This window comes from Sander vitreus, chromosome 19 (assembly GCF_031162955.1).
Source record: "Sander vitreus isolate 19-12246 chromosome 19, sanVit1, whole genome shotgun sequence".
Taxonomy (NCBI): domain Eukaryota; kingdom Metazoa; phylum Chordata; class Actinopteri; order Perciformes; family Percidae; genus Sander; species Sander vitreus.
The window spans coordinates 562652-580734 of NC_135873.1; the positions used below are offsets into that span (position 1 = coordinate 562652).

Here is an 18083-nt window from a genome sequence, read left to right on the forward strand (position 1 = left end):
CAATAGAAACACTGCTGCACTGTGTTATTGTGTCATTATTCTAGCCAGTTTCATCACCATATTTGGTACAGACTACAAACTGTGGTGTTGCCCTCTAACACTGTTTAAAGTTTGTGATCGCTCTGATTAATATGTATTTATTAGCCACATTAGAGCTGTCACATCCTTCTTCAGGGGCAAGTGCTGGGACATTTTGGTTAACGGACACGTAATGTGAGCGTACCTTTAAAGCTTTACAACAATAATGAAATAAATGACAAGAAACAGGTTTTAGGAGAACCAAACAAGTGAGTTTTAATATAATACAAACAGATCACATCAGAAGGATGAACGTTACACATGTAATTAAGTTTAAAAGATCAATAACATTTGTTTTTATTCTAACCAGTACACAATAAAATGCAAAAAATAGGCCTATTCAAAAAAAGTCACACTACTTATAATGATATTGAGGCTTTAACAGGCAAATCAACTGTATATGTTCTATTTACAGTACACCAAACAGTGACACACAAAGGCTAGAGTACAGTCATGATGCGATAAAAGAAACAGTGAAAAAACTAAAAGTTAAAACAGTTGCTATGATTAACTCCCTAACCCAAGCTAACACTTAAAAAAAACATGGTGGCATCTAGTTCACTATCCCAACACTACTCAAAAGAGACAGGGTTTACAACTTGATGTGATGACGGAGCTAGAATTGGCAAGTCAGTTGATCATTTGTTAAGATTAAAGTTTTTTTTGAACTACAAAAAACCTATCCAGCCAGTTGTGTTTTGAGCCACTGAATACTTAATCAGTACCCATTGACTCACTAAAGTCAGAGCTATCCTCAGGTTCTGCTGGCTCAGCCTTGACCTGCTCTTCCTTCAGCTCAACCACAGACTTGAAGACCTTTTTTAGGACTGAGTGTCCCTTCACTTCTTTGTTAACTTTCTCCAATAGCTCAGCCTGTCTTCTTTCCTTCAGCGTACTCACAAAGTGTTCAAATATCTTAAGCAGAGATTGGGCGAACTCTATCACACTCTCTTGTTGGTTTGGGAACCCATAGACAAATCCTGCGGTGTGTAAACCAAAGACTCCACCACAAGCATCAAACACTGGGGAGCCAGAAGAGCTGTGATACATGAAAGTTTCGTTGGTCACTACTTTGTCTGCTTTATTTCCACCCTTCATTATGTTTTCAATGCCTTGCTCTTTAATAAGGTGACTGATTGAGCAGACAATGAAAAGAGTGTCTTTGTATGGTTGAAACTGATCATTGACAGCCTGCTCTCTCTTCTCTTTCTCAATGATACGTATCATATCCATTTTTTTGACTTCTCCTGCTGGGTGACCAATAATACAGGCTTCACCATTCAGAGGTAGGTCACTACATTGCTTCAGGAGGCCTGGTATGTTTAAATTCTGGGCCTCAAGCTCAAGTACGGCATAATCAAGTTCATCATAAATGATTACAACATGCCTTTTAACTTTACACGTGATCCACTCTGATTCATTATCGTTTTGATAGTTAAACCGAGCAGTCATGTTTGTATTATCCCTTTCACATTGAGGAATATTTTTGAATAAGTGGCCATTCGTCAATATATAGTTATCAAACAGCACAAAGCCTGTGCCATGAATTTTGACTAAGTCACATGCTATATATAATTGACAAACTGACTTGCCCAGTTTTATCAGCTTCTCAATTGTGTCAACCTCAGTAAAAGAGTTCTGGATCTTTCCAAAGTCTTCCCTCCTCAAGTCTAATGCTTGCTGATATGAATTACCTGGGAAATGACTCTCCATCCATTGTATGAGATTTGGAAAGTGATGGCGTGCATAGTCAATGATGTTTTGAACTATTACACTATTGCCACTCTGCTGTTCTGCAGCGCTGACACTACTGGACCTCTGTTGTCCCTTTTGTCCCCCAGTGCCAGCATTCTCGCCACTCTCTTGGACAGTGCTGGCACATTTATCTAGCACCTTCATTTTCTTATCCTTTGGAAGACGTATCTTGAATTGGTTTCCATGTAGGCTGTCAACCGCTTGTGTTTTTTCGGTGATGAGGGGGCATGAGTAGTTATTGTCAGTCAGAGTGAAGTCGCCAAGGTCATCAACGAAGCGACCGTCTCTTGTCAGAGCCTCTTTGACAGTCGTCCCCTTCTCCCCATAGACACACAGATACTTATACTGTTGAACATGATTATTTCTAAAAAGTGGCTTTGTTTTTGCATTTTTTCCTCCCTCTGTATCAATGTAGAAGACAGAATACTTGTCCCTTGGCTGTATTTCTTTTCTAGTTTCTTCTTGTTGGACCTCTTCAACCTTTTTTGATGTATGACGTATGATCAGAGACTCACCATCATTGATACAAGTACAAGGGAAATGTGTTGCAACAATAACTTTCTTATCTTCGTTACCGAGCTGAATCAAAATGCCTTCATCTGAAAACTCTTTATATTTTTAACATGATTTGAGTGCCTTCAGCACGGTGCAAGGCTGTTTCCATTCAATATTATATCTATCAATTTTAGGAGGGAAGGTCACAGTGAACTTATGCAATTGCTCAACCTGTAGGAAACCAGAGAGAGAAAAAGAGATGCATGTCCTTGTTCATGTAATAAAAATACTGACTCTTTGTGCGTGCAGTGTATTGGTCTACTCACCGTGGAATCGCCACCGTTCTCCTTCTTAACTTTTGCCTGGCTGCTAAACGTCTGCAAAATCAGAACAGGTTTCAGATTTACATTTTTAGGTTTAAAGGGTTTGATAAAATACTTTATTGCAATACATTTCTGACACAGCTGTTTTAAACGGGTGATAGAATGATTATATAGGGTATTTCACACTGTTCCTTAAGGTCTCCTAATAGGGTATGTAACATTGGTTGGGCTGAAAGTTGCCTGGTTGCTATTTAATTGGCATCCCTGTGTTTTGGACCTATTTGGAACGACAGCTTTTCTTCCAAATATGGTATGCGTATGAATATTTAGATGAGCTGTGTGCCGATTGGTTGAGGAACCACATACACATACACTGGAGGCCTCATATTTTTAGCCAGCGTTTTAGGCAGTATCGGACCATCTCTACCTAAGAGCTACACAAAATATGCACATGAATGAATGAGGGTTCAGAGACGACGGCTTGCTCCTGTAAAGACCATGACATGTTAACACAAGATACTTGATAAAAAAGAAATGTCAGTAGGCCAGTATCCAGGGTTATTTTTTGGAAGTACTTTATAACACAGGGGGCCATGTCATTTCTCCGACGCTCCATTGTTGCGACCCGAAAAAATTCCCTTTGGTCCTACAGCCCACTAGTCCGACATATTGTTTCGAGAAAAAAAATAAACCCTCTGCTCCGACATCCCATTGTTCCGACCATATAGGCTTTTGTGGATCACCTCCCATTATCTAAAATCTGAATCAGAAATCTAGAAATCTAGCTTATTAACACATTTAGATGTTTAGCCTATCTTTGAAAAACTGAAATACAAACGTAGGCTAAGTCCAAAGTCCAACAGGGTAAAGTTAGTTTTAGGTTGGATATGTATTTATATTTCCATAAGCCTGCAATGATAATGAATAGGAATGGGGCATATCCCTGCGATAACCAATGTGAAACTAACTTGATCAGCGAGAAGACGCCTAATCTTGGCTGTTTCGAACGGGAATCTTCGGGATTCCCGACATGTTAAACAAGGCAAAAATACTAAAGAAATATTATAAATAATTGTCCCTAACCCTAACCCTATATGGTCGGAACAATGGGATGTCGGAGCAGAGGGTTTATTTTTTCGAAAACAAAGATAAGTCGGACTAGTGGGCTGCAGGACCAAAGGGAATTTTTCAGGTTATTGAGAAGTCGGAACAATGGCGCGTCGGAGAAATGGGCAGTCCCCATAATACAGCCCGTAACAGTGGTGCACTGCTGCTACATGTATATTGCAAAACCCTGGACTCAGATCATAACTACAAAATATCATCAATTAATAAATTGTAGAGCTGTATCGCTACCGACTTCCCCAATTGATTCGATCCACAAGGTCCTGATTCGATCACATTTCGGAAATCTTCGGTTCTAATACCAGTTTATCCTGGATATAAAAGAGATTCTCAGAGAACTTCTGCTGTAAATTGTAGAGGCAAGAAGCAACCCTCAGATATTTTTTTATTTTTATAATGGACCAGGTTAATGTTTACATTAAGAACTGACCCCCATATATAGAGGTTTACTCCTCGACGCAGGGGGCCCAGGTTCGACTCCGACCTGCGGCCCTTTGCTGCATGTCATTCCCCCCCTCTCTCTCCCCTTTCATATCTTCAGCTGTCCTCTATAAATAAAGGCCCAAAATGCCGAAAGAATTATCTTAAAAACTGTTTACTTATAAATTAAGTCTGGATTTTATTAATCAATATCAGTTCCATCAAAAAACAAAAAAAAACATTTTAATTGGACAATTAATTATGTTAACCCAGCCCTCATGAATTGTTATTATACTTTCATCAATAGGACTTTATTGGTCCACAGGGGAAATTCACAAGCTATACCCAGCAGTATGTAAAGTTATATGTAAAATATACTTGTATATTGTAAAAATGAAGCTCCAGCTGAACTAGCTGCAACATTAAAATGACAAAAACACAAATGCATCAATAATTATAATCCAATAATATTTTGTTATCGTTCATATATTCTGCAAAATGAATACTTTTACTTTGGGTACTTTAAGTACATCATCTGATGTACGAATGACTTTTACTTACATAACGTTCTCATTTCATACAACAGGGGTAAACTAACTTAATATAACTTAACATAACTAAAACATACTAACAACATATAAGATAAGGAGGTATTACATATATCGTATATGGAAACATATACTGTAAGATAAGATAAGATAAAAAAAACGAGATAAAATAGACCTAGTATTACAATAAAAATAGGAATGGAATGGAATGGAATAAGATAAGTAGGTATTATTATTAAAAAGACAATAATCATAAAAAATAGTGCTTCTATGATAAAATAGCCTAATTCACCCGTTAACCACATACTTTATACTTTAACTAAAAACTTGTGGAAAAAATATGTAGTATTATAGTATACGTAGTGTCGGAATAATCGGAAAAAACGTGATTCCCCCCACTGGAAAAATTCGAAACGAACTCAGAAAAATATTACGTAGGCGTCCGCGACTCGCCGAGTTTACGTCATATTAAGCAGAAACATGACAAACATATGTAAATGTTGGGTTGATGGTAAACATTTTATTAATTAGTTTACATATTACATAGTTTTTGTCCACATGTAATTAGGTTGCAAGCGTTTGGCGTTGCGGCCTCCTTAAAGTGACCTAGATTAGCTAGAAAAGTTATTTACACGCACTAACCTGATAACAAGTCAGGTAAAGGGATATTTTAGAGGTTATAAGGGAATGTAACGTTAGCGGTACAGCAAGAAATCAGCGACAAAATCACTGATATAAAGCTTTAAACTGGAAGTTAACACAAAAAACGCTATTAATGTGTTATTTAAACACTCTGAGCAATAAAATACAACACATTTTCTTTGTAGTCCCCATGGTTGTGAGCTTTCGAGGAGCATGTGAATGCAGCATAAACCCTTTTTTTTGCCATTATACATTGTGCATAGGGCTGGGTAGCGAACATCGATACTTTTAAAACCGGATTGCCTCCATAGGATAGATTATCGAAAAATGCCTCGTCATTCAATACCAAATGTCAATACATCTCATCAGCATCAGTGAGCCAATAAGCATGAAGTATGGTTGAACCAAGATCTAATAATATTCGTGATTGGCTGTCTACCGTTGCATGTAGAGACATGCAGGTAAAACTCTCCGTTACACTCACAGACAGGGCTCACCTGCAGCGGTGGAATGTAACTAAGTACAGTTACTCCAGTACTGTACTTAAGTACCAAATGTTGAGGTACTTGTACTTCACTTGAGTCTGTTCTTTTCATGCCACTTTCTACTTCTACTCTGCTACATTTCCGAGAGAAAGATTGTACTTTATACTCCACTACATTCATCTGTTACAGCTTTAGTTACTAGTTACTTTACACGTTAAGATTCCTGCACACAAAACACATTAGAATACAACATCAGATTTTATAAACTACAACTAGCCAACAATATAACGGCCTACAAGTCCAGCTGAGATAATTAAACCATTACACATACAACTGTTTGGATCCTTTACACTTTCTACAATGGGAGGATTTTTCTGCATTGAGTACTTTTACTTTTAATACTTCAACTACATTTTTCCTGTTACTTACAGACTTTTACTTAAGTAACATTTTCAATGCAGGACTTTTACTCGTAGCAGAGTATTTTTATAGTGCAGTATTAGTACTTTTACCCAAGTAAATGATCTGGATACTTATTCCACCGCTGCTCACGTGTGTGTTGTTGTATTTAAAAGGCTGGAATACAGTATGCGTCACGTAGGAGAAAAGAAGCTGGAAAAAAGAAAGATTTTATTTATGCTGAAAAGTTGGAAATATTTGTTAAAATTATTTATCGAAATAAGATATTGTTTAGGAAGCGGTATCAAATTCACAGTATAGGTACTGGTATCAAAATGTTTAAATGATAACCAGCCCTAATTGTGCAAATACAGTGTTTACAGTTTATTTTTAACTTTATTCTGAATTGTGTAGGCTAATTTCTAACCAGATAGCTTCTTATGGAATAGGATTAGAGTCACATGTGAAAAATGTATTTGAGTTTTAAGTTTCAAGTCAGAATTCTGAGATTATTCACTATTGAAGCTCCTCTGTGTGTTTTACAGCAGATGATCTTGGATGGTCTTATTTCTAAAGTCTTAGTAAACCTTTCCTTTCTTTGACCAAAACTGTAGACGACCACGCTATTTGTGCACATAGTAAACTCCGACACTTTGATGTGGTTTTATAAATATTTAATAAATACAAAGTTAATATCAGCAGCATTCTTGATAAGAAAGCAACGTTAAATTTGATTTGGCAAAAGAAAGCTTTCTTCCTGACAGGTGGAAAAGTTTTCCAGGATTTAATAAAACCCATTCAAACTGCTTTTATTGAGAATAACATCAAAACAAAAGTACACTTTACCTATTTCTCTCTGATCTTTACCCCACATGTTGTAACTTGACTGGTTAACATCATGGAGGATCAGCTGATAAGCCTACAAAAATCATTCAGAAACATAACTGTGACATTCTGACTCCAGGTGCTACGATACGAAGACGATATGAAGTCGACCATTTTGCATCAACTTTAGCTTCATACAAATTAAAACATTACAGAACAGACATTGCAAATCAATCTTTTTGTAATGAACAAAGTTACATGAAATGTAAACAGTTAAGGTACCGCAACTGTTTGGACAGAATCGTCCGTTACGTAGTCTGTAGATTAACTCTTTAAAAGAACGGTCGTGTTAGTGGTGTGTTAGCAGAGCCAGCAGTGTGCAAATAAACTATTATTTTTTTGAAATAACGGTTCAAAAAAGGCATTTTGAGGATACAGTACAAAGTGAAGCAATGATTTATCACAATAAAAACAACATACATGACAGCAACATTTCCATAAATTCCAAAACTAAACATGTCTTCCTTGTGTCAAACGTTTTCACGTGATCAAACATCTGTGGATCTGTGCTCAAATTTATTTTTTTTGTTCAAGTTGGCAGCGGTTTTGGCATCACAGTGTCCTCTGCACACAGAGGCCCGGACCACCTGGGGTCAGTCTGCTGGAAACTGCAAGCGTTCAGTCAAGAAACATGTACCGAGGAAACAAAATACTTCAGAAGCAGCCTGAATCAGGTCCTTGTAGCGCCGACTTTGACAGTTTGCTGCCAAACGTTTTCAGGACTCCAGGACGTACTTACGGCGGAGTTCCTCAGGGCTCTATTCCAGGCCCAGGGAGAAGTTAATCCCGTGGACGATACCGATGATGATGGGTTGCCAGGCGACCAGATATCTGAGCCAATCGAGCAGCTGCCCGTACAGGACATGCGTCTTCTCCCAGCTTGCAGGAGATGAAGGAATTAAGGAGAGCGCTCAGACAGAAGAGAGGTGATGCTCAGTATTCTGGCAAAAACATGGTTCGCTGGCCTTTAAATCAGGCAAAGCATAATAATACTTTAAATAAAAAGCAAACAGGGTACATATTATGATGTTGAGGGTATTATAATAGGCAATTTTAACCTGAAAATACATGGTTAAAATCTTCGCTAATTCATATGTCCCTACCCCCGTTATTACCTCCGCCTAGTAGCTCATGTATTTCATATTGCTTTGTTTCAACAGGATTACGGATAAACTACTAGCTGGATTTTTATGAAAGTTGGTGGAAGGGTGAAGCATGGGCCAAGGAAGAACCAATTCAAATTTGGTGCCAATCCAAATCATACGCAGATAAACAAGTTATTTTTCGCTTTATTAACATTGTGAGATAGGGCAGTTCTGCTGCCTTCGTGTGGTGTCGGAACAATCAGAAAAATATGTTCCAAACTGGGAAAATTCACACTGCATTAACACTTGTAGTTCTATCGGAAAATACTGTAGGGAGGTTTTAACAGTTGCAGATGACGTGGAGCTCGTGTTCTCTGTGGATGCCCTTTGTGAAGATTTTGAGATCTAGCTACTTGTGGATTGGATGGTGGTGAGTCACGTTTTTATTTGTTTAGCTGCTGCTTGTTTGTTTTTTTATTCTGAATGTTAAAAGTTGCGTTGTCATCAGTTGGGAGAAGTTTACAGACCCTGTCAGCCTGCGGGTCCTGGGAGAGTTTTAACGGTAGTTCTAGAGTAAATGGCTTTGCGGAGAAGTTTCTGATTTGTTAAGCAGCTGCGGATGTTCATTACGCGAGTGTGTGGTCGTGACTAATGCCCGGTGCTAGCTGCACATCAGGGCTGGTTCCTGAACCCCAATAAATCAGCTGATATGACTGTCCAATCATGTCTTCCTTGCAGTGGATGCATAAAACATCAAGATGAGTTTTAACTTATGTGTTCCATTTATTATAATGTATGTTTTATTTATAATTAAGAGGGTCTATTTTAGCTAAAACACTGCAAATGTTATTTATTGTGTACACTTCTGGTTAACATGCTTGAATGACAATAAACTAATCTGAAAGAAGATGACACACTTCCCCCATCACTAAGCCAACCACACAGGGACAGTAAAAGGATACGGGTTGTTCATCAGCTTCTTCATGTCAACCTTCTCGTTGCAGTACGGACACGTCTGCTTCTTCCCCACAATGCACCAGCCGCGGATGCAGAACTCGTGGAATCTGAGGGGGCGAGGCAAGTTAAGGCAGAAAATACTGAAGAAATGACTCGGCTTAGACAGTTTACAAACAGCTGAGAACAGTGTATGTATGTTTAGAACACAACTTTGAAATAATGTTCTTACTGTGAAGTAATTATTATTATGGAATTATTAATTATAAAAATATAAACAAAATAGTTTATGACTCCCGTCCACACTACTCCGGCATTTTCCAAGCCCCTGAAACGAAGACATTCGGAAACACTGCTGCCCCCGGTTTCGGTTTGAAACTCCGGGGTTACCTTCTAGTCTGGACGGGGCACAAACAGAGATCTTTTGGAAAAGACAACGTCTTATCGGTTAGTAGGTAGCTTACATACGTTTCAATAACAGTTCCACCTCCTCACTCCAAGCTTATAAATCCGTGCTCTTACTTTTCACTGTTGCTGTTCTTTCTCAAAAGTATTTTCAATTTAAACGTCTATGATTTACAACCGCAGAGTGACGTCAGATCTGCTTCCTGTTTACACCGGCACGTGTGTGTGAATGGTCATGTGATTTGTGTTGTCAGACGTGTTGATACGGACTGAGATTAGTGCTGCTGCTGGAGCTAAAACTCCTGTGTGCACAGAGATCGTTTTTTTGAAGTGCTCATATTATGCTTTTTGGCTTTTCCCTTTCCTTTATTGTGTTATATATCTTTTTGTGTTATGTTATAGGTTTACAAAGTGAAAATGGCCAAAGTCCCCCCCAAAGGGACTTACCATCTCCAACAGAAAACACTGTTCACAAACTGCTCCAAACAGCTCTGTTGTAGTCCAGCCTTTACTTCAGAGACAAACGTGGTCACTTTGGAACACACGTTATAATGCTCGCCTAGCTGCTAGCATGGCACGCCCTCATACTCTGCTTCTGACTGGCTAGTAGTCCTTACCTAGGTACTGTCAGGACACGCCCTCATACTCTGCTTCTGACTGGCTAGTAGTCCTTACCTAGGTACTGTCAGGGCACGCCCTCATACTCTGCTTCTGACTGGCTAGTAGTCCTTACCTAGGTACTGTCAGGGCACGCCCTCATACTCTGCTTCTGACTGGCTAGTAGTCCTTATCTAGGTACTTTGCATGTGGGACTCCCAACAAAGATGGAACAGAAGTGTGACGCCTCACTCTGTAGCCAAAACGGAGAGCTCAACACACAGGGGGAAAAGAGGAGCTGCAGCAATGTGCAGTACAACAAAAAATATGGTGTTTTTTGAAAATTAAACCATATAAACCTACTCTGATATAACCTCTAAATACAATTATGAACCTGAAAATGAGCAGAATATGAGCACTTTAAAATGCCACTACTGTGAAACCACAGTAGTGTAGACGTAGCCTGACTGTGAGCTCCCTGAGAGAGAGAGATCAGACGGATTTTAGGATACATGTGTCCGCAGGAGAGCTGGTAGGTGTCTTCTATAAATCCTTCCTCCTCCACGTCCACCAGGATCCTTTGACCGCACACGGCGCAGATGTCGTCGGTCAGGCTCCTGCTGGGCATGCCTCCCTTGTTGTAGTACTGAACACACACACACACACACACACACACACACACACACACACACACACACACACACACACACACACACACACACACACACACACACACACACACACACACACACACACACGGTTAACAATCTGTGAATTAGAGGTACAGTATGTCCACATTTTCAACACAAGGCAAATATCTGTTATATAATCTACAATACAACATAATATTATCTGGATAATAACAATTAAAAAGAAATCATTCCGGAGCTGTAAAGAGGAATGTTGCCACGCATTTAGTGAGTTATTTTGTGGGACGCAACTTGAACCAGTGGTATATATTATAATATTTTTGGCAAACAAGCACCGATAAACACCAGCTGAACGATTCATCAGCCGTTCCTGTTTGCAGCGTAGAGACAACCATCACTGGATTCATTTGATGCTGAAGAAAACGTAAAAACATGAAGAATCTTGGGCACGTTCTGCAGATGGAGCGTCTTTATTCTGTGACTTCTAGGTAGAATTTTGGACGTTTCACTAGTTGGACATCAGAGATAAGGCTGTCCTCGGGAAGTGTAAGTCACACTGAATCCAAACAATATGTGCATCAAGTCTGTGTGTTCAGATTTGAGCTTGAATTTACTAAACTACTATCGACACGTCAAGTCATTCTTCATGAATAATCAATAAAAAAATATATCAGTCCTACCCCGATTGTAGAAGCCATGTAGTCGGAGCAGATTTCTGCAAAGTCTCTGCCCATGACGCCGTAGTAAAGCCCGTAAAACAGCATGATCACGCCGACGTCCATCGAGTCCTCTGCCTTGATCCTGCACAAAGACAGAAAGAACCGCCGGCGGTCTCTTAGTAAGTGGGAATAATTAATATAAGGGGCGTTGTCTTTCCAATGACGCTCACACATAAATTGTGCTTAACTGAACTGAGAGGCATTTTAGGCTAATTGACAGAGGTGACTTCCAGTCTGAGTATCTGAAAAGACTCTCCAAGGCTTTGTGGAGGATTTATTACGCTTTCAAAAAAGTAAAGACATCGCCTGCTTAACTGCTTCGACAGCCAAAGACCTGCTGAGGTGCTGAGATCAAACTGTAATCGTTACGGCCACATGTTTATATTTAAAGAAAGTTCTATTGCGGGTTTTCAGGCATGAGTCTGCACCGAACCTTTCCCTAATTTGTCCTGCAGACCGTTTTAGTCTTGATTAGTCGATCGATTAGCTGATCAACAGAAACAATTAGGGGCATTTTCCAAGCACAAAGAAAGGCCAAATATTCTGTCAAATGAGAGGATTTGCTGCTTTTTGTTGTCGTCGTATATATCACTAGTCATGTTTCCATCTAACTGTCAAGGGAATTTTAAGCAAACTTTTTAAAAGTCGCAAGAAAAGAAGAAAAAACGAAAACGCGTTTCCATCAACTGGTTTGGAGCGAGGAAAGTAGACTTGAGAGCCATATGTTTAGGCCAGAGGTTGCACCTAAATGCCAACATTGAGAAAGAAAGAATAGAAGATGTCGGGGGTTAATATGGGCCTAGAGCACATATTATATACACACCCATGTGTGCGCAGCATGTAGCCAGTTAAAAAGATACATTCCGCTGTGCATACGGTACGCGTTCAATGTAGCCTCCTTTGTCATTTTAGGCGATTAATGTAAAAAGAAAAATGGCTTGAAAGACTTACTTTTGATGCTGCCTTTTTTAAAACATTTCATGCCGGCCTTTTTCTACTTTAAAGAATGCTTTTAACTGTTCTTGTGCAGCTCTAATGTTTTACGTTAGCACTTTAAGTTGCATTGTTGCTAAAATGTGCTAAACAAATAACGCTATCTTGCCTTGCCTCTGTGAGGGAACCTCTTATCCTAAATTGAGAGCATTTTCAGCTCAGTCTTATAGGACTGTAAACTGAATAGTTTTGGGTTTCGGTTGAACAAAATAAGACATTTAGAGACGTCATCCTACACTCATCCTACATTTTTTTTCTACACATCTGATATTTCAAGCGAACGATGGAAGAAGAAACATTTCTTTTCAGATCAAATCAATGCAATTGTTCATTTCCTGCACAAAGCAGCAACAAATACCAGCCGGGAAGGAGTTGAGCGTGGGCTTCAGACGACGCGTTGGCAGTCTGTCGGCAGAGACTCACCTGAAGAAGACGTTGAAGCCGAACATGGTGAACATGATGGCGAGGTAGCCGAGGACGCCCACCGCATAGCTCAGCTTGTAGATCAACAGGAACCACTTGTAGACCATCCTGAAGGACGCGGAAACACACTTTTGAATAAAACGCACGCCAACAAATCCCAGTGATTGGTCTCAATGTGGCAGTTATTGTTATTGTCATTGTCGATGATTCCAGCGATTATTTTCTCAACTGAGAGGATGCTGCATCGATGCGGTGACAGACCATAATCGGTTATAGCTTACCAGTTTCCCCTACCATTGTTTTCCCAAATGACCCCCCCCCCAAATGACAAAATTATATAATTATGCTATATATTCCAAAAAAAACAATTCCCAACGGATTGGTGCGGATACACGAGAGGAAGCTGTTTTCACACATAAAAAGGCAATTTGCTTCTCGTTCCTCGCCGTCGCCCAATCTCGCCCCCCTATTTTCACATTTTTTGGGAAACACTGATCCTCATTTTTTAGAGAGCAAACAACTAATCCATTTATCCAGAAAATAATCCACGGACTAATCAACAATGAAAATAATCGTTACAGTAGATGTTGCGCAACAACCAACAGTTCAATACCCAAAGACATTCAGTTTACTATGTTAGGACGAGAAAAGGCAGCAGCTCTTCACTTTCCAGGAGCTGGAACCCTTCGAGTTTGGGCATTTGTTTCTTAAATAAATTGCTTTAATGATTAGTCAATTATCAGCGTAGTTGATTCATTTTCTGTGCGATTAATCGACTAATTGTTTCGGCTGCTGAACACACAGGCGTTTTTGTTTCCAACGTACAGGACTGTGGATTAGTTTTTACTCAAATAATAGTGCCAGGTATTTGGTATTTTCTCCGCTTCTCTTCTATTTGGTACCAAATAATACGTTTTTATGTGTGTAGAATAGAATACGATGACGTTGGACGCAGTCCTATCAGTGCCAAACATCAGCAAAAGAGGTGAATACATACATTGTCACATATTTTCTTAAATCAAAATCATAATATATATATGTTTTTTAAATCCCAAGACAGAAACACACCTCAGCGATGGACATCAGCGTGTTTATACAAGACACCCACAAGGTCCCAAACCATCATCCTCACCTCGGCGTCCGGCAGGACAGCGGCTTGCGAGTGGCTCTGAAGATGACGTAGCTGGTGACGACGGAGAACATGCTCCACATGGACAGAAACCTCCACCAGTAGAGTTTGACGGTGAAGTAAAGAGGAACCACCCACATCTGGACAAGCGTCACCAGCTGAGGAGGAGGAGGACAGTTTCATATTTTTTATTTACTTAACCCTGCTGTTGTCCTCGGGTCAAATTTGACCCGTTTTCAGAATCTCTATATCAGAAATACGGGTTTCTTTTTAACCAGATTACTCAAAAAAAAATAACATGGATGGTTGCCTGCGACGCTCTCCGCTAGTACAATTACTGATCATTACTTTCTTTGAATTGTGAGTGTTTTATTTAATTTTATAGCATTTGAAAAAAAAAATGTGAATGGTTTAAACGGTATCCTGACTAAACTTTGACGTGCTGTACACCAGTCTCTGATCCTCTAACATTGGGCCAAATTATTCCTAACTTCAGCTTTTTTCAAACTGAAAAGATGAGGTATAACTTCATATACACGAGGTTTATTGACCATGAATTCCAAAAATAAGAAACTATAGTGGTTAGAAGTTGGCGTTAGTGGTAGTAGAAGTGAAGAAAATGTGTCAAAACGTTGAAAAATACGACAAAAACATTGCAAAAAAAAGTGTCCAAAAAAAGGGATAAAAATGGCAGAAAAGGTGTCAAAGTCATTGAAAAAAGCGTGACCCGAGAGGACATGGTCGGTGGGAAGACCACACACGAGTACTGACACGGCAGCTAAGATAACTGTCCTGCTGTGGACGGGGGGCAGCAGCTAGACACCTAAAAACATCTCTCTCAGTTTAAATGGACTGACGCTATGTTTAGAACATTTTCAGCGCTTTACCTCGCTGTCAGACAGCCCTGTACGACGGGGAACTGAAGCCGTTATCTCTGCTCCGTTATGGTGTGACTTTGGTGTTTTAAAAGGGTTGGGAACTACAAAGTGTACGCTATATTGAGAATATTTTCTCCGCTCCTCTTCTATCTTGCCGTCAAACAGCTCCGTGTGAGTTTTCCGCGGGAGGAACTGGAGCCGTTCTATGTTCACGTCAAAGCCAGCAGACTTCATTGACACAAACAGTCGTTCTACCTTCGCAGAACACGGGAGTCGTGGTCTGCCGCGGCCTCCATCGCTTAGTTTGTCATTTAGTTCTGAACGCTTTAAAACACCAAATTCCTACAATGACACAAACGAACGACGGAGGCGGCGGTAGAGCAGCAACTCCCGTGTTTCGACAAAGGAGTCTGGCGGCTTTAAAGAGAGCAGATATAAAGGCGTCTGTTCCCCGTCGAAAGGACTTTCTCACGGCTAGCTTCCGTGTCGGTACTCATAGGCGCCGATACCGTGGGTGCTCCGGAGCTTGAGCACCCACGGGAAATACTGAGCACCCACGTGTGCCAGACTGCCAGTAGGCTACATTCATGTAAAATGTCCTGAGTTGAAAGATGGCCTTCTTTACGGCTTTACTATCGAGTTAATAGGCGTGTGTGTTCGTGTCGGCCGCTGTCCATTTCCTAAGGTTGTGAAATGCAAACATTTTTTGACTACTTTTTTTTTTTTTTTTTGCGCCTGCGAGCACCCACAAACATAACTCGGCGCCTACCTACTTCTCTAAACTGGGGGCGTGCCACCATCTGCTGTACCTAATACACTGACTATGGAGAAGTAGCTCAGACAACCACATTTCTAAAAGGTCCGAACTATTCCTTTATATTTCATATAAACATTTTTGGGGGGGGGCAGTAGTTCAGTCCGCAGGGAGTTGGGATGGGAACGGGACGGTCGCTAGTTCAAGTCCATGTCAAACCGAAGTACGGAGTGTGGACTGGTAGCTGACGTGACCTGACGTGCCAGCGAGATCTACGTCATTACGACTGTAAAGAGGCCTTAACTTCTGACATCTCTCCATGGGTGCATGTATAGAACCTGAGCGTGCGTGTGTGCGTGTGTGTGTGTGTGTGTGTGTGTGTGTGTGTATTTCAGGCCTGTGTGTAGAGTGGGTTCTAACAGAGTTAGTTCATTGTAATTGCGCCACTGGGGATCAATACAAATGTGTTAATTATTAATATTGTCCTTCTCATTCTCCAAGTCTGTTTCCACCATCGACCCGGCTCACATTGTAGGACCGGTGGTGCCGCTGCTTCCACTGCACCAGGACGATCTGAGCCACCACCAGCGTGGCGATGAGGATCATCACCATCTCGGCGTGCATGGCCTCGTGACCCCTGTGCTTCACGTGCAGACGCTCATGCTGCACCCTGAACCCAGAGAAAGAAGGGGAGAAAAAAAGTGTTCAAGATCAAAGCTAACACAGGGAACATGACTGGGAATGAAAATGCAGCATTTCATTATGTATTCCAGTATTTCATATTAAAATATTAAAGCATATTCTGGGGGTGTAATGGGAAAGAAAGTGCTGCTACTCACTTCCAGTTTTCCCTGTGTGTCATTTTCAGCAGGTCGTCCTGTAAAGAGGCAGGGACAGAAATAGCAGCTGTGAGTCTCACTGGACAGTTTTATGTAGGTTAATACAACTTATTACGCTCAATGAGAAGCAAGCCCGTTATTAAAATGATTATATAACGCAATGCTTAACTAAAATAAGGCGTTTCTTGTCTTTGATAACGCCTCTGTATTGCCACGTCCCAACAGCAGCAGCATCATCATGTAGCTCTAGACATAACGTAACGTTAGCTACCGTCGACCACAGTTTGCGTTTATTTAGACGTCAAAAGTATCATCTTTTAGGGTTCACAGTGCATGAACAGGCGCGTTAATTACGCCAGGTTACTTACCTGAGGGTGCACACCCGCCATTGTCTGCGTTTTGGTTTTATCCTCCCTCCCCCCGTTGCAAAGCTAGCCGGCAAACAGCTAGCAAAGCTAGCACTGCTTTGACAGCAGCTTCCCCACAAACAGCTGCTCCGAGGCGGCGCATGTATGGAAAGCCAAGAGGGTAAAAATAGTCGTAATTCTCAGCGCGAATCTATATCTATCTCTCTCTCTCTATATATATATATATATATCATAATACTCATATAACTTAGTATTATGTTATTTGTATATGCATAACTGTATATACTTCCAGTACCAACCATTGCTTAAGGAACTATCTGTAACTTAAAAAAGTTACAAGTAAAAGTCCTGCATTTAAGAACTTTTAAAAAGTATTGGCATTAAAAAAAAGTAAATAACCTAAGAATTGGCAGTAAAAGTACAGAAATATTGGCAGCAGAATACAGTTTAAGTACCAAAAGTAAGATTACTCATGCAGAATAATTTCCAAATAGTGTGACAATTGTAAATGTTGCAGCTGGTAAAGGTAGAGTTAATTTGAGTTGTTTTTACTGGTGGGTAGTTTAATCATTACAGTGATAAAATCAAATCTGCAAAGTAACAACTCACCCGTGAGACGTAGCTCTTTAACCCTCGTGTTGTCTTCCCGTCGACCGTGCAACTTTAGTCGCTTTTCCATTACATGGTACCTGCTCGACTCGCCTTCGTTTTTCTGGGGTCAATATTTTAGTAACTTACTTATTTTTCCCCCAAGTTGTCACTGTATCCCCATGATTTGTTTTTCCACTAACATTTGTTACTTGTAATTTTTCCAAATGCTTTAAAATTTAATAAAAACACCCAAATTTAACACAAGTAGTGTTGTATGGAACCATCCATGTTACCTTCTTTGACATTTGGTTGAAACCCAAATCTGATATAGAAAGTTTTTGAAAATGTGTCAAATTAGACATCACCAATGTGAGATGTAGCTCTTTAAACTATTATTGTATGTGCGTGTAGTACTGTGTTCACATGGCTGCTACTAAAAAGTAGCAGACTTTAATCCTGTGCATCAGCCAACGTTGGCCACCTTTTAATACAATATAATGTGCAAAACATGTTTCAATAGCTGCTGAACTTAAGTAAACTTAA

At 40.1% G+C, this 18083-nt stretch overlaps 2 protein-coding genes across 2 annotated transcripts; both read right to left on the reverse strand.

The window, feature by feature from the left end:
* Positions 1-268: 268 nt before the first annotated feature.
* Positions 269-2711, reverse strand: LOC144534354 (serine protease FAM111A-like). Its single transcript, XM_078276245.1, has 2 exons — positions 2655-2711; positions 269-2559 (listed from the first exon to the last, which is right to left on the reverse strand). Exon 2 carries the CDS (start codon positions 1975-1977, stop codon positions 793-795), a length of 1185 nt encoding a protein of 394 aa, XP_078132371.1. The 5' UTR covers positions 1978-2559; positions 2655-2711; the 3' UTR covers positions 269-792.
* A 4217-nt stretch (positions 2712-6928) lies between these two features.
* On the reverse strand, positions 6929-17087 carry rnf175 (ring finger protein 175). Its single transcript, XM_078276275.1, has 9 exons — positions 16950-17087; positions 16582-16619; positions 16271-16412; positions 14114-14268; positions 12982-13089; positions 11527-11647; positions 10709-10842; positions 9203-9304; positions 6929-8034 (listed from the first exon to the last, which is right to left on the reverse strand). The coding sequence occupies exons 1-9, from the start codon at positions 16968-16970 to the stop codon at positions 7914-7916; spliced, it is 942 nt and encodes a 313-aa protein (XP_078132401.1). The 5' UTR covers positions 16971-17087; the 3' UTR covers positions 6929-7913.
* Positions 17088-18083: the final 996 nt, after the last annotated feature.